Raw genomic sequence first — 23,143 nt, 5'->3', positions numbered from 1 at the left:
ATATCAACACTATAAACAACTATCGTAATAAAATATTAGATTTTTTTGTCATTCGCGTTTTGTCAATTACGTGCCGTCAAACTTTGTAAGAATCACAAAACTCCAAAAAAAGGTTGCCACTTTGATGCAGCCCTGATCTATTTTTCTTGACAATGCTCTTTATGATTTCTATTTATACATACATTGAAATTTAACACCTAAAAAATGTCTACCGAACTTGCTACGCGTGTATGATCTTGCCAAGACAGACCGTAAAGCTACGTTTTTTTTCAAAGCACAACCTTTTGTTACATAAAAATAAATATTTAATTTGGCAACCTTCATGACTAAGAAAAGCAATGCTCCTGTGTCAATAAGGGTTTCCCGTCAGTTTTATATTTCGACACTGTAAAAAAGCGACAAGTATATGCTATCATTGAAACTTTTCAGAAACTTTATCTGAAACTACGTATTCAACAACCCACTGCAGAGATATTATCCTTAGTTGAAGACGCCAAACATTATAACTGTTAATTAAATCTACAAATATGCATAAGAGTTGTTTTTTATCGCTGGATGTGATCGAAAGTTAATAAGTGATGCGTACGGTGGGGATGATTAAATAATTCAGTTGTCTGCATTTTTAAATTGTAAGCAACATGTTCAGTATCTGTAGTAAATTATAGAAAGTTGTGTCGAGATGGAATATGCCTGGAAGAATATATTCTTGTCTTCGTTTAAGCTTTCGGTTGGCACCACGACAATTCTTTGCATATGCGTGTCCGTAATTTATCTTGATATGTTCCTTTCATTACCACTGGCAATTTTGCCGCGCATTTAGTAAGAATTATTATTTTACAGTGTTCATAAATAAACTGTAATAAGGTGTGAAGATGAATGAGTCGGTGCATAACCAGAGAAATAAAAACAGCGCAGAAATAAACAGGACCCGTAGGAGGCATTGCATTTGTCTGTCTTCTACTCGTACGTGAGTTAATTTTTGACTATTTTTTATTTAATTTTTTATAAATTAACCGTAATTTTCTGGCTAGGTTTGCGCACATAACAGGGACAACTAAATCGGCCACAACTCGGCACGCAGATATATTTATATTTTAGAATATACGTAAATATATATGGTTCTTCAACGCCACATCTAAAATACCGTGGCGTTTACAATTTTCGTTTTTATGTTGAAGGTTGTTCGAGAAAATATTTTGTCATTCAATATGAACTTCTTGTACCTTTGACAGTATTGCACAATCTCAGCGTTGGTGTCGTCGACGACTCTAGCATCAATGGGAATGTAGGTACCATTATACATGCTGTTTGTTAAAACGTTGGCAGGGCTACCGTTTGTTTGACCTGACATATTTTCATTCAATCATTAGTGAGAGTGTATTTATCTTTTAGTTTATTTACCTTTTGATTGAGTTTGAGTGTATCTACATTTTCTATTGGGATTTGTTTCATTACACAGTCGTTTTGAGCGTCCCTCTTGTGATTAGGCTTTTCATTGACCAGACACTCTTATAGGGGGATGATAACTCTTTGAGGTCAACTACATCCGCGGTTCATGGTTTTTTATATGCTGTTTCACCTTCAGTGGAAAAACTTACGATTGTTTCAGCGGTGACTCCGTCATTACTTCCTGTGAAAACAAGTGAGTCTGCCAGTACGGAGAGTTTTTCCAACCTAAGAGTCAGTCCGTCTTTAATGCGCAATAATTTTGTTCCGTTGATTCCTCTTGCCTCGAGCAACTTTGGATACACGATGTGTTCAGGTAAATGTGCTGCAGATACAAGGAAGAGGGTACAGGTTAGTCAACATTTCGTAATCGTTGATAAGTAAGGTTCCGCGTTTTCGGACTTTATTTTATTAGAAGACTGGCTATATTTATAATGATATTTTTCATTGATTTTGTGATTTTAGTTGCCGTAAACATATCGACGTTGTAGAGGGTTAATTTAGTATAAACGACGAAACGGGAATGACTTTTCCCAAAATCCAGAGAACATGCGCATAAATTGAGACATTGTAGAACATACTGTTGTCACTAAGACCAAGAAACGACATAAACCATATTGCTCTTAAAGTAGCCTCAAGGACAATTCAGTCTGGGTCGAGTTTCGTGTAAACACAGAATACAGCGAAGATGAAAATGTTCTTCACGTTTTGGAGGGTGTTTCTTATGGAGGGATAGTGCGCTTTCGGTACTTTTAGGTTTTCCTCCACTAAAAATAAGAGGCAGGACCGGGGGTTACATTTTGGAGTCAATCGGTATGCACCAAAACATGAGACCATACATATTGATAATTTATAGATGTAAATTTTATTTGCCGCTGCGGTGGGTCAAGGAAATTGAGGCTGATATGTCGCTTCGACAATGGAGGCTTTTCCATCTGAAGCATACGAAAAAATATGTCAAAAGAGAACAAGCGCACATCAAATAAACAAGAATGCTTGGATCTCCCCGTGATCACAGAATACGACTCCTTTATTGATACGAAAATTTTAATTTGGTTGTTTCACTGGGTTGTATAAAAAATAAAAGAGCAAACAATATATATAAACAGCAACAGTCACTCTTGATACACCATTTAAATATTTCAACCTACTCCGTTTGTCTAATATTAAAAAGATTTCCTTACCGAAAAAAACAGTATAATTTTTCGCTAAATGAATTGCGGTTTGTCTGTTAACTGGTTTTCAGATTTCCAGCAAGAAATCCAGTTAGACTTCTTGTTTGATATTGCTATCTGTGAATATATATATATATATATATTTTTTCTTTGGTAGGGTTTGTCTAATATTCCTCAGAATAATGTTACATATGTATTTTCTCTGTGAGTGGTATACATGGTAGTACACAAGTAGGAATGACGAAACAGCTAAAACGAATTAAGCAATAAAATAATTTGCGTTACCAACAAGTTTGATATTGCAAATATGTATATGAATGCCCTCCACCGTTTCAAGTTTGCCTCCTCGTTTGTTCCATGTGCCATAAAAGAAAAGGCTTAGTTATAAAAAAAGAAAATAGTAGGCACTTCGGGACCGTACTTTTTCAATCGAATAAACTGTCGATTATTCTGTAGTGCGCTTAAGGCAAGTCAGCCTAGGTTAGCACAAAGAATGCAATGTGGTAACACATAATGCCGTACTGCGCAAAGCTGCTGAATATCTTGAGAATGAGGTCACAAAGTCTCTGCAACTAGATTCGCGTGTAGTTTTTAAGTAATCAAAGAAGTGCAATGATCCGTGGAAAAAGCATTAGTACACATGGGCAGGAAATTTTACAGCAAGGACTTAATACGTGTAATGCATTTGTGGCGTGTCTTAAAGGGACACTGACACCCTCAAAAATTGGCTTTACTTTTTTGCGGGCGATTCAATAAGGTGTCAGAAGACTACCCAATTAACACTTTGCTCCAGAGTCACGTATGTTTTTAACAAAGCCAAGAAACGTAACTACTCGAAACCGAAACCGAAGGCTTCGCACGAAGGTTGAAGAAATATAGAGGAGGAAAGAGTGAAAAAACGGTTAAAGTACAGGCGAGCTGGTGGATATTTACCATGATGGAACTTAACCCGAGACTGGGGTTGAAACAGAAACTTAAAAGTAGAAGGGACAGAGACAAGTGAAGAAGAGAACGTCTCAAACGCAGCTAAAAGATTTATTTAGTCCCACATCCTTATATACTCACAACCACAAGGTCACCCAAACACTCAACATGCCCCTTTCAAAGAAACAACACTTGACAATGTTGTGTCTTTCAAAGACACAACATTGCTTGAGGGGGCGTCCCTTTGCATTGTTGTCCTTGGTTTTTTTTTTTTCCTGGTGTGTTGTGTTTTTGAAAGGGGCATGTTGAGTGTTTGGGTGACATTGTGGTTGTGAGTATATAAGGATGTGGGACTAAATAAATCTTTTAGCTGCGTTTGAGACGTTCTCTTCTTCACTTGTCACTGTCCCTTCTACTTTTAAGTTTCTGTTTCTACCCCAGTCTCGGGTTAAGTTCCATCATGATCAAAGGAAAGAGTGCCGGAATTCACGTGGAGTCCCGTGGCTACACCCGTCCGTGCATTTTATTTTGTTCCTCCGTTTTTTTTTTGTTTTTTTTTGTTATTTTGCGCAACAGACGATTTTGTTGACAGTGTTGCGGGTAACGTTTCCCGTTTGATTGTTTTGGAGTTATGCTTGTTCCGCTCGCTGTTCTGCCCTTCAAGATGATTTGCTCTTTGGGTTGAAGAGTTGGAAATTAGTAGTGAGCACCCATGGTGGGGGAATGCCCGTGATCGGCTCCCAAAAGAGTACCCCCAAGATGTCGCGTAAAGAGCTGCCTCACAAGTTCTGCATCCGAAAGTGGTATTACGCGGCATAGCCTGCACGAGGTTCCGAAAAATCATTGCGATTGAGACCGAAGCCTGGCTGAAATTCCGGCAGAACAGTTACCGGCACTTCGGAAAGCGAACGCTACCTTATTTGTGTGCTTCTTGCATTTTGTGGAATGTCAGTACATTAGGTTCGCAGGTTTCAAAAAGGGAGTCCTATAAAATTTTGTTTAATAATGTTTCGTCCGCAATGTTTTTTTCATCGATAATTGTAAAAAAGAAATTTTTAAATGTCGTAAAATGTTGAAAGAAAAACAGTATTCCCGCCCTTTGAACTGGGCCTCGGTCCGGAGTATGTGAAACGGACACCTTTCTACTAAGCTACGTTTTGACAATTTGTTGTATACGAGACCCGATAGGGAACAATTTCCGGCAATTTTTTTCCAAGATTATGCAGGCTGCCGGCAAAATATCCACTTTCTAACATAGACTTCTGGATGTCCTTGGGCATATGCAGCTTCCTATCGTGGAGCTCGAAGTACGATTGTCTTATCATCGTAATGTTCGGACAGACCAGCAGAAACTCCTCGTTCATAGTAACTCAGCCACTCGACTGTAGGTTAGAAAGTTTGCTACCAATTTCTCTGCAGCAAAGGCACTCGTCAGGCTCGAAGTCGGGGGGGTGGTGCATTCGCCACATTCGCACATAGTGAAGAAATCGCACGCATGCATATTCTACTCGGAGTACGCACTTCCTACTTGAAGTTTGCGGGTTTTTCAAGCTCTTACCTATTCGTGTTCGGAAGACTCGCGATATCTTGAGCCACGAAAAGTGGAGACGACACGGCGACGTCTTCGTGCAAATCGGCTTGATGGTCGGGTGTGCCGTACGGAATGAATCATAATTGTTTTGATCCGTCCAAAAATGTATCTTTCGAAGGAAGACATATTCGCCGGTATCGCGAACGACTGTTCTGAAGTAGAGGTCCCACGCCCGTCGTCCGCTGCCATCGCTGTCCAGCCCGCGAGTCCCACGATATGTGATACGACGTCATGTTGAGAATTATGAAAGCACAGAAAGATTCCGGTTCTCTGTGCAACTTTCAATGCGAAAGTATTAACTGCCCCATGGAGCGAGCCGACGTTATCAGCTTTGAAGCCGCACCAAACGGCACCTTAAATTCTTCTGTCATGTGAAGGCAGCTCCCAGCTATGAAACCACGCGAAAAGCCTATAGTCAAACGGCACCTAGTTTCCCCGATCCCAAAGGAGCGGTATAAAGCTAATAGATTTTGCTTCGGTCCCATTGGCTGGCGCGTGTCGACAAAGCTTCCATTGGCTGCTGCGCGTCACTTTCAACGACCGCCACCCCATGGCACTGCGTGTCCGTCAGCGGACCGGTAACACGAAACGTCCAAGGTCAGAGCGGCGAGGAGAGGGCGCGCTCTGCCGTCGACGCAAATACGCCGCATACGAAATAAGGGAGCGGAAGAATGACATGCATGCTTTCGCATTCACAACTCATAAGAAGTGCATAAATGTACCTTGAGCTTTTTTTTTCAATCAATGTATTTACAGCGTTTTAGAAGCCACAAAAATGGGTTTCATATGTTTTTTTTTCTATTTTTACTTTTTCGTTTGTGCCTTCAATGACCCACGACTTTTATTAAATTGGGTGCTTCTGTCTAAACCTTAGAGAACGGTCCTTGACCATGGAAAAGAAAGTGAGCGCGTCTCAAACCGGCTAGTTTTCGATCGGCGGCTTTCGGGCAGAAAGAAACCGATATTTGAGCTGCAAATTCTGTCCTCGGTAGTTGGGCTCTTATATGTCATGCACAAATAAAAAACCTCGGTGAGCATAAATACCCTGTCAGTGTCCTTTCAAGAGAGAAATCGTTTTTGACACGGAGTGGGGCATACTTCTGGCGGTTCCTTACTTTAACGCTAGAATTACTGAGCTATCATGTCCTTACTTCTTTTGCCAGTTTACGATAGAAAGCGCGCTGGCTCAATGCAAGGGTTACTTTCTTTTGTCATATTCAGATGTGGTATTCTGTGAGAGAAGCACGAATCCTCTTATGGTGAAGTGAGAGGATAACGAGTAGGCCTTATAATTTACTGAGATATTTCACAGCGTCTCCAGTTTTGAGGGTTTATTAGTAGAATAGCAATGTATCGCTAAAATTCCAAGCACTTCATGATAAAAAAAATTCAGCCTTTCCATTTTGGTGAAGAAGGGAAAGCAGCGGTGCTGTACTACGTGCCACCATTTATGAGCGACGGCGGCAACCAGACAACCGGTAAGCTGGTTTTCTGGTTGCCTCCGTCGCTTATAGATGGCGGTAGCTGTCCAGAAAATTGTGTCAAGATTTATTTTTCCACGGACATGAAACTGGGAAAAGTAGCTCTTAACAGCTCCGCTGTAAAAACTGCGCACAAAGAACGGGACAACAGGAAAGAGGCACATAGAACACACACTCACTGTTTGTTCTATGTATGTGTGTTCTACCTGAACGTGTGATCTGCTTTGCACATGTATCGTTATAGTTTTTTTTTTTGTTACGTTATTACTATTCTTGTAAATATTCATGATATGATTTATTTTTCTTCGTTCCTTTCTCCTTTTATGTATGAACGTCGTTTTCCTCTTCCTCTCGTGCAGTGCTTCTGTGTTGTATGTGTATCCCTCCTGTTGTCCTGTCCATTTGCGCTGCTTTTGAATTATGTCGTCTCAATACAAACGTGCCCAACTCACGGCATTGCTCCAAGCACTAAACGCACTCTTCTCAAGGTAACAATTCGTTGCCTAGTTTATGCAAGAATATAATCCCATCCATTTCGAGAAATAAAGTAAAGACTCTAAATACTTTTTTTTCTTTTTTTTAAATGCGAGGCTCTGTGGCTCTGTATCATCGTCGGCAAATAAGACGCCGGGAAAGAGGAAGCAGAGTTTGGCCAGGAGAAGACAAGAAACGTGGGCTAGTCTTCCTACAATCGAGGGCTGAGTGAGGGTGCAAGATTCGGCTCAATTTGGTCAGTGAAATATGGGCTTCATAAAAAAAAAGTTAAAATACTGTAGCGTTTATGTCTGGTCTGTAGCGAAGCACCGCAGAGACAGCCCGTTTTTTTTTTTGTTTTTTTTTTTTAAAGATTATTGTGTTCCGCATCCCATAAAGATAGAGCAGATCCTGTCGTCCTTCTACCTCTCACAGTCAATTTGTCCGTAACATTTTGTGTACCATACGTTCATTTACGAACTGAGGCAAATCGGGTTGTTCTGGTTATCATTAAACAGAGCGAAACTTGGGTATCAAAGATACTGAATAGCAGAAATAAACCCCTGAATGAAGCTGAACGCTGGGCTAATTTGTAGTCATTTTACATAGTAAAAAAAAAAATAGCGCAGAACACAAAAACAGATTAGGAACATACACGACAGGAAAAGCGCTAACCCGAAACTACTTCTTCTTTTATTTATAGAAAGGAAGAAAGAAAACAAGCAACGCATCACACAGTCACACGCGAAACCTTTGCCCGAGGTAGATGGTCACTTCGGTACGAGCTGGCACTTCATTGTCATTTTTCGAGAACTCGAGCTTGCTCATAGACAACACCAATGAAGCCTCGCTTATAAGCTTTTCTTTCCCACAGTGAATGTGAAATGCTTGAAGCACTTCGGGCGTCATCTTGTCCTTGCGTCGCTCTAAAAAGGTGGGGGAACTGAATGACGGTTCGCACAGACACTCTTTAAAGTGAACGGTGAAGTGGAGTTCCAGGGTGGCTCCTAGTATAGCTCTTTGATAGAGGCACCAACCACTGTTGTTTAAACGTGCAAGACACGTCCCACGAGCGTATGCTCCGCCGCCATTCTCCCAGAGAATAGCTGTGTTCTTGGAGCCGACCGTTCAGGCAGCGTCTCATCTGCCAACGTAGGTGCTGCCACATGAGGGCGGTAACCTATACAATACTCCCATAGCACATGGAACCATCGGATATGCGTGATTCTTATAACGCCTCTTCATGCTATTCTTTTTGCCCTCGAGTTAACTTTTGAACGAACCGCACTGGTTTTTTGAGGGGTATGAAAAACTGAATAAATTTCAGAGCGGCTGCAAACCTTCTCTTTTTTTTTTTTTTAAATGTGTGAGACTTTGTGTAATTAGGGGATCGAAGGTAAACGTTGGCAGCCCCTTCTGCCTGGTTAGGCAGAGATATTAAGCAAAAATAGGAATTCTGACCAAATGTTTAAGAAACAATAACCCGACGTTTCGAGACCAGTTCGGTCCCTTCTTCACGGGGGAGGGACGGAAAAGCCGTCACGCACTCGTGAACGAGGGGCCGAACTGCTTTCGAAACGTTGGGTTACTGTTCAATATACTTTTGCTTACAGTCTCTAGTATTGGTTTAAAGAGGGGATGACGACAACAACAACAACAACAGCAACATATGCTTTAGCCGCTTTGGACTCCCTGTATTTTTTCGCCCCGCAAGGTGTGTGGCGGCACCTGCCCCGTGGCGCGTTTAAAACCCTGCCGAAGTTGATCCGTAGAATATGACGGAGCTTGGTCTCCCCCGAAACAAACCTAAATACGATAACAGCGCCACCTTTTAGCGACGAGTAAAATCATGAAAGATGCTTTATATAGCTAATGCGAGATTGCCTGCGAGATGGCGCCCCCGGCGCTTGCGCGACTGCAATACCTGCAGTCTTGAAATTTCCGTAGAAATGCATGCTTGTGCGCTGCGGGAGAAATGGCGGCGTTGCGATCCCCGTTAGTTCAGTTCATGGTTTGAGAATACTCAGCTTCCCAACTGAGTATTCTAGTAACGTTGGAGAAAGTCGACCTAAGCGCGCTAAGTCATTTTCTTTCAATCGGCCGTGAGCGCACGTGGCGAGGTTGGCGAGGTCGTCGGGCCGGCCGAATCGTCGAGTCGGATCAGTTCAGATGCGTCGGTTATTTACGCGGAATTGTGACAGCTCGAACAGTCCTACCTCGCGTGGATTACAAGTGTGAAGTAAGAGATGGAGCGTGGCAAATCGTAAGCTGCGATATCGATTCTGAGCTCAAGAACGAAAACAGGAACGATAGAAACTCCGAAAAACGAAGCAGACGCATGGTTAGGCGTGTTCAAAAACACTACCATATGTTTCACATGCAAAGAAAATCATCGTGCGCAACCCGCACCTACAGGAAAAAGAAAGCCTAGTTTTGAACTTTCCTGCGTCACTAAAAAAGGCCACATTTGGCGAGAGGTTGGACACGATTAAGGCGTCAGCGTACGGCTAGGAGTCGTGTTCCCGTTGATTGGACACGAGTTCCAACCAAATACTGGCGCAGCACTCGTCTCCAATCTGTAACCTCCGTTAGTAACGCAGTAATACTGCAGCACCTAAGCTTTCCTATCTAAGAGGCGTTGCTCCAACCGGGACCAGTTATGGCCTTACCATGACTGAGTGTACCGGCGATCGGTTTTGGGAACTGCGGATTATTGCACGTGCACAAGCGATGAAACATGAAATCTTGCACTTCACGCAGCACACACGCTTGGCAAAATAGCCTGTGAGCAGCCGGGAAGGAAACGGTATATTGCCACCCGCAGAGCCGAGAAGGCAACGCTCGGTCACGGTCTTCTAGAAGATTCCCGGTCATTCTCGCAGCAGACGTAACTTTCCTTCTGCTTTGTTATTCTCGAAAGTGCCAGTTCATCCTCGCCCCGAGCGCGCGACGCTCGAACCTTCTTTGCCGAACTTTCGAGATAGTGACGCAGGGTAGATAAGCGGCTCCCGCGACCTTGTCGAGTCAGTCCCAGTTTCGCTAGCGCTCTGTAGTGCCGCCGAACCGCCGCCCGCTTTTCTGCTACCTCGACGCTCTTTCGTTATTTATTTTTGGTTGGCACAAGTTCGCCCATTAAATCTTTATTTTCAGTTCACTGTTCGGCTTTTCGTCACCTTCATTCGTGACATTTCTGGTGGAGGTGCGGGGTACTTTGCACGGGTTTCATACGGTCTACTGCCGAAGAAGACCAACCAGTCGACGAAGCCGACCATGGACCCCCAGTCGTCGCAGACCCCGACTGTCGCCCCCGTCGTCTACCTGCCCGTCGCCCCTCGTACACCGACGTCCTTCCACGGCGAGATCTACGAAGACGTCGAAGATTGGTTGCAGCAATACGAACGGGTGGCGCTGCACAACCAATGGACTCCGGAACAGCGTCTTCAAAATGTCTATTTTTCCCTCGAGGGAACGGCGCGACAGTGGTTCGAGAATCGTGAAACCTCGATTACGTCATGGGACCAGCTGAAAGGAGAGCTCCGAGGGACGTTCGCCAGTCACCACCGAAGGGAGAGAGCCGAGGACCTCCTTCGGACGAGGACGCAAGGCCCCAACGAAAGCGTAACCAGCTTCGTTCAAGACGTCCTGCGGCTGAGTGCGCGTGCCGACCCACAAGCCACTGATGACAAGAAGCTGCGTGTCCTCATGCGCGGGGTGAGGGACGACATCTTTGGGGGCCTCGTCCGCTACCCGCCGACCACCGTCGAAGCGTTTGTCACGGAAGCAACGAACATGGAGCGCGCCCTCCAAGCACGCGCCTCCTACTACCAACGACATCCCGGCGTCGTTGCCTCCACCGACATCGGCGCCCGCACCCGGGACATACGCGACGTTATCCGGGACGTCGTCCGAGAGGAGCTCCGAAAGCTGCTCCCCGCTACTGAGCGCCCGGCGTCGCTGTCAGTCGCCGAGATCGTGCGCGACGAGGTACAGCGGGCCTTGCAGCCGGAAACTCCCGTCAACGAGCAAGCCCCTGAGGAACCGAGGCTGACCTACGCCGCCATGGCCAGACGACCGCCGCAAGCTCCCCGCCAAGCTACGGTGCCACCACGACGTCAACCTCCAGCGCCACAGTACTACCAACGTCGCGAAGAACGACAGCACGTGCGCCCGGAAAAACCAGCACTCAGGAAAACTGACGTGTGGCGAACGGCCGACCGACGCCCGCTTTGTTACCATTGCGGGGAAGCCGATCATGTCTACCGCCGTTGCCCGTACCGGCAGCTGGGGTTACGAGGCTTCCACCCCGACGACCCGCGACCACGCTACGGAGAGCGACCTAGGGACATCGACGAATACCTCCGCCGTTCGCCATCCCCAGGACCGTCTCCCCGCCGCGGTTACCGATCGCCATCACCGCAACGCCTTGCATCACCTCATCGTAGGTCCCGTCGAGAAAGCCTGTCCCCCCTGCCTCGTCGGGAAAACTGAGTGCGGCAATACCGGGAGGTGGTATTGCCGGTGACGAACGACGCCAATATCCTCCACTAACGTCGGAGGGCTCCCACACTAGCGACGAAACGGATAGGAGCGACGCTTCTGTGACGGTGTCGAATAACCTCGACGTTACCATCGACGGCCACGACGCGAAGGCACTCGTCGACACCGGAGCAGACTATTCCGTTTTAAGTGGGAAGCTCTCTCGCCGCCTTCGGAAAGTGATGACGCCGTGGGATGGCCCGAAAATACGAACCGCCGGCGGACATCTCATCACACCAATGGGAAGGTGTACTGCGCGCGTGGACATCTACGGAGAGTCTTGCCCCGTCAAATTCGTCGTCCTCAAAGACTGTTCGAGAGACGTTATCCTTGGCATGGACTTCCTTTGTGAGTACGGTGCCGTGATCGACCTTGGAGCAAACAGGTTGACGCTGCGAAAGCCCGTGCTACCTCCGGAGGAATCCAAAACGTCGCCAGCCGCCGTCCGAGTCATTGCGGACCACGTGAACCTGCCGCCACGGTCGAGTGTTCTTGTGCCCGTCGTGACCGACGCAGTTGCCAGCGGGAAAGTCCTTCTGGAAGGCAACGTCCAACTGCTTCTCGGAAGAGGAATAGGCGTCGCAAGGGGCGTAGCAGAGCTGCAGGATAGACGTTGTGTGGTCCTCGTGACGAACTTTCGACCGGAGGCGCAGCATCTAACGAAAGGTGCCACTATAGGACACGTCGAGGAACTCCGGGCCGACGCCGAAATCGCCGCGATCTCCGACGAGCCCTCGCCATGTCAGCCGTCCAGTACAGTGCCGCAACAGCTTGACGTTAACCCCAAGCTCAGCGCCACGGAACGAGGACAGCTCGGAGACCTCCTCGCCGAGTTCGGCGACTGCTTTGCGACGACGTCGAGGGTGCGCCAGACAACAGTTGCGAAACACCGCATCATTACCAACGAGGACGCGCTCCCTGTGCATCGGCCGCCGTACCGGGTCTCCCCAAAGGAACGAGAGGCCATTCATGAACAAGTACAGGAGATGCTCAACGACGACATCATTCAGCCTTCGAGCAGCCCGTGGGCCTCTCCAGTTGTGCTGGTAAAGAAGAAAGACGGAACGCTTCGATTCTGCGTTGACTACCGGCGGCTCAACGCGGTTACGAAGAAAGACGTGTATCCGCTCCCCCGCATCGACGACACGCTGAACCGGCTGCGCCACTCCCGATACTTTTCGTCGATGGACCTTAAGAGTGGCTACTGGCAGATCGAAGTCGACGAACGAGACCGAGAAAAGACTGCCTTCGTCACGCCCGACGGACTGTTCGAGTTCAAGGTGATGCCCTTCGGACTGTGCACGGCGCCGGCAACGTTTCAACGTGTCATGAACACCGTCCTGGCAGGCCTCAAGTGGCAGAGCTGTCTCGTTTACCTCGATGACGTCGTGGTATTCTCGGCCAACTTCGACGAGCATTTACGACGCCTTCGGGCCGTTTTAGAGGCAATCAGGACCGCAGGACTCACCCTCAAGCCGACGAAGTGCCGGTTTGCCTACGGAGAACTGAAGTTCCTGGGCCACGTGGTGAGCAACGAAGGTGTAAGTCCTGACCCTGAGAAGACTCGCGCCGTAGCGGCCTTTCCACCACCCACCGACAAAACTGCCGTCCGAAGATTCCTTGGACTTTGCGCATACTACCGGCGATTCGTTCAGGATTTCGCCAAGCTTTCTGCGCCGCTAACGCACCTTACGAAAGACGCCGTGAACTTCGACTGGGGTGAAGAACAACAACAGGCATTCGACGAACTAAAGCGACGGCTCCAGTCACCACCGATTCTCGGCCACTTCGACCAATCAGCCGCAACGGAGGTCCACACGGACGCCAGTAATACAGGACTCGGAGAGGTACTGGTCCAACGACAAGACGGTGCGGAGCGCGTGATCGCATACGCTAGCCGGACGCTGTCGAACGCGGAACGCAATTACTCAACGACCGAGAAGGAATGTCTGGCCGTCGTCTGGGCCATCACGAAATTCCGCCCATACCTGTACGGGACCCCTTTTCGGGTGGTCACCGACCACCATTCGCTGTGTTGGTTAGCGAGCCTGAAGGACCCATCGGGACGCCTCGCTCGATGGAGCCTACGACTGCAAGAGTACGACGTAACCGTGGTCTACAAGTCAGGCCGAAAACACAGCGACGCCGACTGCCTGTCCAGAGCCCCTGTCGAGTCAGCTGCCGGATGTGCCAAAGACGACGACGACGACCACTTTCTTGGCGCGGTGAGCATTCACGGCATGGCAGCGCTCCAGCGGGACGATCGTGAGCTGCGTGCATTGATCGACCACTTGGAGGGACGAGGGGGTACGATTCCCCGAGCCGTCTCACGTGACCTGCCAAGATTCGCCGTCCGGAGAGGTATCCTCTATAAAGAAAACTTCGGGGACAACAACTCGACGTGGTTGTTAGTGATTCCTGCTAGTCTTCGAGAAGAGATCTTCCAAGCCTGCCACGACGACCCAACATCTGGTCACCTTGGCTACAGTAGGACTCTTGCTCGAATCCGAGAAAAATACTACTGGCCCAAGCTTCCGAAGACTGTCCACCTCTACGTCCGTTCGTGCCACGAATGCCAACGACGCAAGAAACCACCGACGAAGCCGGCAGGTCTCTTGCAACCGATCGCGCCCCCGACTGCACCATTCCAGCAGGTTGGAATGGATCTTCTCGGACCTTTCCCACCGTCGGCGCAGGGAAACCGGTGGATAATCGTGGCAACTGATTATCTCACCAGGTACGCCGAGACAAAAGCACTCCCGTCGGGGACCGCCGTGGAAGTAGCCAAATTCTTCGTGGAGTCTATCGTCCTCCGACACGGCGCTCCCCAAGTCCTGATTACGGACCTAGGATCCTCGTTCATGGCGCAACTGACACAAGAGATACTCCGCCTGAGCCACACCGACCACCGCCGGACCACGGCATACCACCCGCAGACCAACGGGCTGACGGAGCGACTAAACAAGACCATCTCCGACATGATTTCTATGTACGTGGACGTGGAACACAAGACGTGGGATGAAGTGCTGCCCTACGTCACGTTTGCGTACAACACGGCGATTCAAGAAACTACCGGCGTTACACCCTTTCAGCAGGTGCACGGCAGAAAGGTGACGACGATGCTCGACGCCATGCTGCCCCACAACCCGACGGATGACGGCACTGACGACGCCCAGCTGGTCACCCAACGAGCAGAAGAAGTACGCCAGCTAGCCCGTCTTCGAATAAAGGACCAGCAACGTGTGGACGCTGGCCGGTACAACCTTCGCCGCCGCGACGTGGAGTTCCAGCCCGGAGACAGGGTATGGGTGTGGACGCCCATTCGCCGCTGCGGCCTCAGCGAGAAACTGTTAAAACGCTACTTCGGACCCTACAAGGTCATCCGCCGCCTTGGGGACTTGAACTACGGGGTGCTCCCCGACGGAACTCGCCCATCAGGACGCCGCCAGCCACGACCCGAAGTCGTCCACGTAGTTCGACTCAAGCCGTTCTACGCGCGTTAGGATTGTGAAACTGCATGTTTGTTTTGTTTCGCCGTAATTGTTTTAGCCATTTCCGTTTTCCTTTCGTTTTGCATCGGGGCGATGCACTTTTAAAGGGGGGATAATGCCACCAAGAGCCGAGAAGGCAACGCTCGGTCACGGTCTTCTAGAAGATTCCCGGTCATTCTCGCAGCAGACGTAACTTTCCTTCTGCTTTGTTATTCTCGAAAGTGCCAGTTCATCCTCGCCCCGAGCGCGCGACGCTCGAACCTTCTTTGCCGAACTTTCGAGATAGTGACGCAGGGTAGATAAGCGGCTCCCGCGACCTTGTCGAGTCAGTCCCAGTTTCGCTAGCGCTCTGTAGTGCCGCCGAACCGCCGCCCGCTTTTCTGCTACCTCGACGCTCTTTCGTTATTTATTTTTGGTTGGCACAAGTTCGCCCATTAAATCTTTATTTTCAGTTCACTGTTCGGCTTTTCGTCACCTTCATTCGTGACAATATAGCCTCTTTCACATGCAGCGACTGTTGCGAAACAAATCGGTGCGACAGCCGACGCAGCGAGACCGATCGCAATGTTTGGTTTCATATGCTCCAACAACCGCGCGATTTCTGTCGGCGCTGCCGGCTGTTCGGACGCGGACTCGACGGGTTTGACTTTGCCTAAAATACAACAAAAACGTCTTAATAAACACAAATGTTTTACGAATACAATATGTAACTAGACATTTTAATAATTAAGCATTAAACCAAAAGTTGTCAGGTGTCAATATTCATTTGCGAATACGCAAGGATCGCATGAAAGCTCTGTAATGAACGATTTGTTGACTAGTAGCCCCTTCCCCTGGCAAATGCCGAGCGCTCCGCGCTAGCGGTCGTCAAAGCGGTCTGCCTCCGTGAGCGATCGGTCTCGTGATCCATTCCAGTGGCACGCGTTGCGAAGCAAATCGAGCGTAACGCTCCCAGCGCCACCGCTTCCAGAGCGTCTGCTTTCGCTTTTGAACAGTTGCGGTTCCCATTGCTATCTTGCTGAAAGCATGAAGTTCTGGTCGGAACTTTATGCTTTCACAAAAAATTGATTTTTTGCTACTTGATTAACGGTGACCCCGACGTTAAGACACAACTTATTTTTCCTTTCAGTTAGGTAAGCCCGATGAAGAGACTAGAAGTGCTTGTACGAGTCGTAGGATTTAAGTAATACCAAACACGTATGCCGTAAAGCGATCGTCATCTCCGAAGGCGACTTCCATCTGCGGAGTATTTGGCGTGTTGTCTTCTAATTATTCCAAATAGATTACAGAGACCACAAAACGAACAAACGACATACCTAGCTCTTCATCCGAATAGGCGCGCACAACGCCTTCGACGTAACGCGGTATCTTGGGCCTCTTCGCTGGCCAGCCAAACGACTCGGCAAACACTTCGCCGAAAACGGCTGCCTCGTCGTCACTCGAGCTGAAGCTAAGCTGGTATCTTCGTCGCTGTCACTGCGTTTAATTAGACCTCCTGAAATTAACTGCAACGATGTCATCGCCGCAGTATGCTCGAGCGAGTCGGTCATGACGAGGGGAACAAAAACAAACGCACCAAGTGAGCCCACCTAGCAATTGAAACAAAAAAGCCGCGATAACTTCTTCGCTCACTCGCGGGAATGTCGATAACGAAACTGAAACGTTGCGAGAGACGTCTACAGACCGTACTCCTCCGAAAAAGGCTGCGCGGAGAACTACTCCGGACCGCTCGCCGCGCTCCGCCACTGTTGTACGGAGCGGTTGGAGGCGCTCGGCGAGCGCCTCCTGGCTCCAGATCTACAAGCGGCACACGGAGGGATTGCTCTCATCTCGCGAGGGAAACAAGAATCCGCTCGGCGAGCGCGCGCCCAGCGCTCGCTATTTGCAGGGGAAGGGGCTATATGACGTGATCGCACGATCGCACCGACTCTGCGACAAAATATTACCTTGGTAAAAACCAGTCGCACAGCCGCTGCGACAGTGCACTGCGATTTTAATGGCACATTTACTGGAAATCGCACCGAGTTCGGACGAGAATCGTAGCTTGTGAAACTGCCTTTTTGCTGTATTAGGCACAGCGTCAAGGCTTTTGACGGTCAGGAACGTTCCCATTATTTCCCAAAAGCAAAAGTGCGAGGGAAACTGCTCTAGCCGAGGCGCTACTCAGAGCAATTAGAAACACAGATATTAAATAAAAAGTCTTCCGAAGGTGAATTATTCTTTAAATTACGTGATTTTTGTGTTCATAATAGAACAAAAATAAAAGACAGAAAATGAAAGACGTTTACAATTCTCCCTAACGCCAAACTGGAGCGCAGCTCTCGAAGAGGAACAGGGGAGATACCCTCCCTCTTCCTCCTCGAGGGGAGAATATGCCCCTCTTCTACCCCCGCTAAATTTAGCGGGTAAACATTTCTGGTAAATATAACGGGGAAATTTTACCCTCTTCAAGCCAAACGTGTCGTCAACTGTGACGCGACGATGATAAATTTAGCAGGAATATTTTTCCCACATATTTAGCGGAAAATTGCGTCGCTAATTTTACCGGGAATATTGGCAATGTTAGATGTGTGTGACGTCACGTCACGTCACAGGTGACGTCATACGTCAGGTGTTTTTTATATTGACGTAACACGTGACGTCACGAGCGTGACGTTGTGACGTTACCTTCGTGACCCTCATGAGGGAAAGAAAGGTTAAACTCACAAGGGTGACGGACATGAGGGTAAGGCTCCTAACCCTCGTGACGGTAACCCTCGTGACGTCACACATGACGTCAGGTGTGACTTTATCATGAAAAACGTTCCATAATGTGACGCGCGGTTACGCCGACGGTGACCGCGACGACGCTCAACCCGGAAAAAGGCTTCTGAGAGCTGCGCACTAAAATAATTGAAAAATATAAACCCAAGACTATTTAATCCTAGAAATGTATGTAGTCGAAAGTGACGCTTCAGTCTACTGGCCACGGTGGCCGGGGAAATTGCCATCAGGTTATGCAGTTATATGAATCTCTTTAGCAGATCAATTATTAATTTTCCTGGTCATACGGCATTACAGAGGGAGGTGGTAGAGTAAATCCCCGAGAACACAAAAGTGAAATAAACGGGTAAACCGATTTGCTAAGAAACGAATTGGTTAAAAATAGCATTCTTAAAAGGAGTTTGCTATGAACGATTGCAGTTTACGAGGAAAATGGGGGCGAGGTGCGGGAGGGGGAGATTTGTTCGACAGGCGTGCGAGGAATACACCAGTGAAACAACGGGTTGTTATGACATGAAAGAACGTCAACTTTGTTTTGGCGATCTAGGCGAAGAGCAAATAAGGGGGGTTTTAGTAGATAATGCCGCGGGGAAGGATAGTGGTAAATTTAGTGACAAACAAATAAAGGAGAATACTGTCTACGGAAATCTAGATTCGGCAATAATAATGAACGTTTCACAGAGGTTATAGTTGCAGTTCGGTTGTAGTAATGACGTATATATGATGCGTGAGGATTAGTTTCGAACAAACTATAATAAAGAAGTGAATTATTCCATGCCATGTTCCAAGGTAAGAAGGTTAAAGGATGAAGCTTAGAATGCCGTGTTAATTAATTTAGTTTATTGCGGTTTTTCACAGCAAGAACCTAGAACTCAATTCAACAAGTAATCAAAGATTAATTATTCTGCACTTCATTCTGACCTCTCATTTTCGGCCAGCGGAATAGCATTCCTTGCGATCAACGCGAGGACGTGTTGGCGACCCGTCATTTGGCAATTTTATCGGGTCAAGCGCCGCGGCCACAGATCCCAGACTTGCCGGAAATTCCATCAGCTTTGACTAGTAGCACATTTGTGACGTAGACAATATTTTATTCACATGACTCATGTGTAACCAGTCAAAGGTGATAGACATTTCAGGCAAGCTGATAGCCACATAAGATATGGCTCGAGCAGCGCTCGAAGACACAGCCAAAACCTCATTACGTGTGTAATGGAAGTATCCAGCTATAGAGAAGGCTGCTGAACGGTCCTACATGTAGCTGATAACTTCTCAGAAGTAAAAGCACATTAGACAAGAAATGACGTCTACCAATTCTAAAGCCAAAGCCTGATATGTCCCATTACCCGAAGAGATGTCGGCGTTGTGCCCGAGAATGGCCATAAAAATACACCATCACGCGTGCGCCTTTCAAGGCCAAAGTTGACGTGCCTCAGAAATAAAACACAAAGAAAAACACAGCAACGCAGATGCTTCGTCCCAAAAGCCGTGAAATTGGAGGGGTCGCCAAGCCTGCGCAGCGGCAAAGCGTGAGGTCACCGCCGGAGCGCCGTGTGCAAAAAGAGGGCGTGGCGCGCGGCTTGTAAAAATGCACTGCGTGTATAAATACTTTCGCATCCCTACACATAAGCAGTCGTAATTGTCTTCAGGGTGCTTTTCGATCCGCCTTTGTTGAGACTGATGTCAAAAAAAATCTTCACCTGTATGCTTTTAATATGAACTAGGAGACAAAACCTTCATATTAAACAGCAATTTTTTGTTATTTTTTTAAGAACGCTCGAGTAAATTTACGTTTTAAGAAATTTGAAAATACCAGCCTTTACCAAGTGCTAAAAGAGATGGCACCGCGTTTTTACCTTCAAAACCGAAACAGAAAAAAAAGATGTTTCCTTCGAAATTTATAAAAGAGAGGGGAGAGGATAGGACAGAATCGTAATTTAATATGGCCGTGTATTTGAACTCTGTCTTTGTGAATTGATTAGGCCACGACAAGTCTGCCCTGGTAATCACTTGCAGCGAATGAATGGTTAGAAAATCGAATACGTCAGGAATATGAGAAAAGTATATCTTAGATACTTAGAGAGGTTGCAGTTGCAGATTATATATGTACATACACCCCAGTTACAAATTTTACCTAGGAGGTTCCTCCTTTTGAATCAAAGAGAGATGCTGCAATATTCCATTGTTTGCGTTATGCTCTCTTATAGGAGCAGTATGTTATAAGCTAACTGAGTATGGGAGGAAAGAGCATAATAAACAATGGCTTCTTCTCTAGAACTGCATATACGGTGGCCGTTTATTTGTCCCTGTGTATCGAGGCGGCAGCTTTTTGCCCTCACTTCACAATCACATGAAGAGAAAGAGGTACTCATGTGTATGGGGCGAAATCGCCTAAGCTACCATGATGCTAAAAAGTACCATGTCTTTAGGCAAGAGGAGTTTTTATACATAGGCTGTTTCTGAAACTATGCGCTTAGCAATACACTGTTTTGTTATAAATGAATACGTACGCCACAAGCAAATGAAAATGCACTTAAAGTTGTATTGAATTACTGAATAAAAAAAAAGTCTCAACGAGTGGTCAGCAAGCTTACCATAAATTAAATAAAGCAAAAAAGGGGGTTTTCAGAGTTTACTTTGCTTGGCATCGAAACAAAAATGACATTGATTGTTTATAACAAACGCATTCGAAACAAACAAATGACGCAAAATAAACTAGAAAAATATTCAATTTTAAGAATGAATAAATCATAAAACATAAAAATAATCATAATAGCAACAAACTTTAACAAAAAATATTTATTCATACTATTTTAGAAATAAATGCCAATCTTATTTGCTAAATTTCCATTTAATCAAAAATTACAGTACTCACCGCAATCGACGTCTACGTAAATAATTGCGCAAATGAACGCCACCCTAAAAACTTCCAGCATAGTGAATAATGTCTGTTATACAAAAACCGCAAAATTAAATTATACACGACGAAATGTTTGGCGATACGCAGAATGTGCTCGCAGTCTCGCTTTTTTAATATTTCGGACCTTAACTGCGGAAGGACAAGCAACTTTTCAAAAAGATAGTTAGTTCTACATGGAGTGACGGTAACGTATAAAAAAAACAAAGACTCCGCAATTTTCTACGTGTAACATGAGGTCAAAGGTATATTGAACGATAATTCTCTAAAATATAAACTTGCACCCAACAAAACTTTATCACAATCCTAGAGGCCAGTTAGAAAATGTTGAGCACGTATTGCAACTAAATTTAAAGAGAAAATATAATAGATCAAGTTTACGTTTTGTCCAGAGAGCGGTCTTTATGACTAAAACTCAAAACAACAAACAAAGAAAAAATTTAAAAATTCGTAGTTTAAAAACTTGTTTAAAGATGTAAGTATTCTAACTACAAAACAAGCGCCTGCACAGCGCTTCCAATGACGTGTACCTGCGACACATATTTTCTACCAGCTACTTCGGTTAGTAAAAAATATCCCGAGAACGACGGAAAAGAACGAGAAGTGCGCTAACTGACGACTGGCTTTTAATTTTGAAGAGAAAAGAAGACAAAAAGAAGTGAGATATTTCAAATAGAAAAATCAATAAAGAAGAAGAAGAAGGAAGATAAAAAAAGACATCGGATATGAAATAGGAGGTTGCTTTTTGAAGTAGATATATACAAAAAATCATTAAGAAAAAAATTGAAACAGATAGATAAAGAAAACAAAAGAAAATGAAAAGAAAAAATGAGATGGAAAAAAGAAAATTCCCTGCTAAAAAAAAACATTTGGCGTTTGTATGAGAGTAAACGGTTTCATACCGGTAACAGTACAGCCCAGGAGTGGCCAGGCTGACCCGGCCTAAGAGCCGCAAAGGAAACCATAAACCTTCTATACTACGCGACAACTTTTCTTGGCAATGCAGTGGAAGGTACAGGCCAGCGTCCCCTCTCCCATTTTGAGTGTACGCAGGCTCTCCTCCTCCCCCATTTCCGGGGAGAGGAGGAGAGCCCGCGCACACTCAAAATGGGAGAGAGGACGCGGGCCTGTACCTTCCACTGCATTGCCAAGAAAAGTTGTCGCGGAGTCGCGACTCCAACTAACTATAGGTGGCGCCACTCATTTTCCAAGATGGCGGGTTTAGTGAGGGTCAGAGATGCGTGCCGCTGTTGAGCCTGTCTAGTGTGCTGGCTTCACTGAGCGACATAAATTATTTTTGGTAATACGAGGAAGCTAATGTTTTATCAGCGCAGGTCACTTCTTTAACCTGGAAACAAGAACGGTGTTTAGCGTATTAATTACGGAAGGATGCGCGTTTTAATCCTGGAGCGAAACCGAAACTTACCTCTATTTTGGATTTAATTTCTCGACAGATGTCTTAATTTCGGATTCTTTCATGGCTCAAGGTGTGTCTCACATCGTAATTATTTACTTAGAAAAGTTGTTCGCGGAAACTTTATTTTGTGACATACTGTTCGATCCAGGCTTATATTCGTCGTTGTTGAAAAAATCAGTGCTGATATCTGTGCGTTCTCGCTGCCTTTTTCTCGCTCAGATAATTGTCATGGGAAATAATGGCAATTATCCCAGCACAAGAATAAGAGAATAATTCCAATTTTTACAATATGTCCACGAAACGCATAAACTAATAAACGCTGCTCTCACTGCAACAACCCAAGACGAAATCTGAGTCAGACAGCTGAAGTGAGTGTGTGTTTATATAGCACCGCGTGACGCGTAGGGCTTCGTATTACATCCAGCGTTTAATTGTTTGTCTATCTTGATAACTCTGTAAGAGTTTATCATACGCTAAAAAGAAAACAGAGTTATACCTTTCTGGAAAGACTATTATGGTTAAATAGAGTATTCTCGTGATCTTGGCGTTAATTAGAGGCATACATTGCCGCGATTTGTATTATAATAATAATATTAAAATTCGCAAATTTGAATAAGTAATTCTTCAATCTCTAATATAATATGTTGCTTATGATCTAATTTTAAACGCGTGAAGGAATATGACAATGAAAACTGTGCTAATTATGATCACTGGTTCCAATTGCTGCATTTTAATTACAAATAAAATAAAAATAGTCTAAAATCAATGGAAACGTTCTAGCGAACGTGGGAAATCCATGTAAAATTACATTAATTGTGGGTAAAGTATATTGTGCTGTCAAAGTCGCGACTTTTGACAATCGGCGAAACGTCCAAAGTCGCCGCCAATATACTTCCAGACCAAATGCCCAAAAGTAAAAAAAAGCCTT

The 23,143-nt window shown here is 46.0% G+C and overlaps 1 protein-coding gene across 1 annotated transcript in view; it reads right to left on the bottom strand.

Annotated features, from left to right (window-relative positions):
- LOC120842550 (A disintegrin and metalloproteinase with thrombospondin motifs 16-like) overlaps window positions 1-20,817 on the bottom strand; it is a 197,089-nt gene extending 176,272 nt beyond the window's left edge. Inside the window, exons 1-2 of the mRNA XM_040213686.1 lie at window positions 20,757-20,817; window positions 1,599-1,771 (exon numbers count right to left, since the gene is read on the bottom strand). Coding sequence (XP_040069620.1) covers window positions 1,599-1,771; window positions 20,757-20,817 — 234 coding nt within the window. The remainder of the gene's footprint in view (window positions 1-1,598; window positions 1,772-20,756) is intronic.
- Between the last annotated feature and the right edge of the window lie 2,326 nt (window positions 20,818-23,143).

This window comes from Ixodes scapularis, unplaced genomic scaffold (assembly GCF_016920785.2).
Source record: "Ixodes scapularis isolate PalLabHiFi unplaced genomic scaffold, ASM1692078v2 ptg000460l_1___fragment_1__unscaffolded, whole genome shotgun sequence".
Classification (NCBI taxonomy): Eukaryota; Metazoa; Arthropoda; class Arachnida; order Ixodida; family Ixodidae; genus Ixodes; species Ixodes scapularis.
This window is presented reverse-complemented; position numbering and strand designations above follow the sequence as displayed.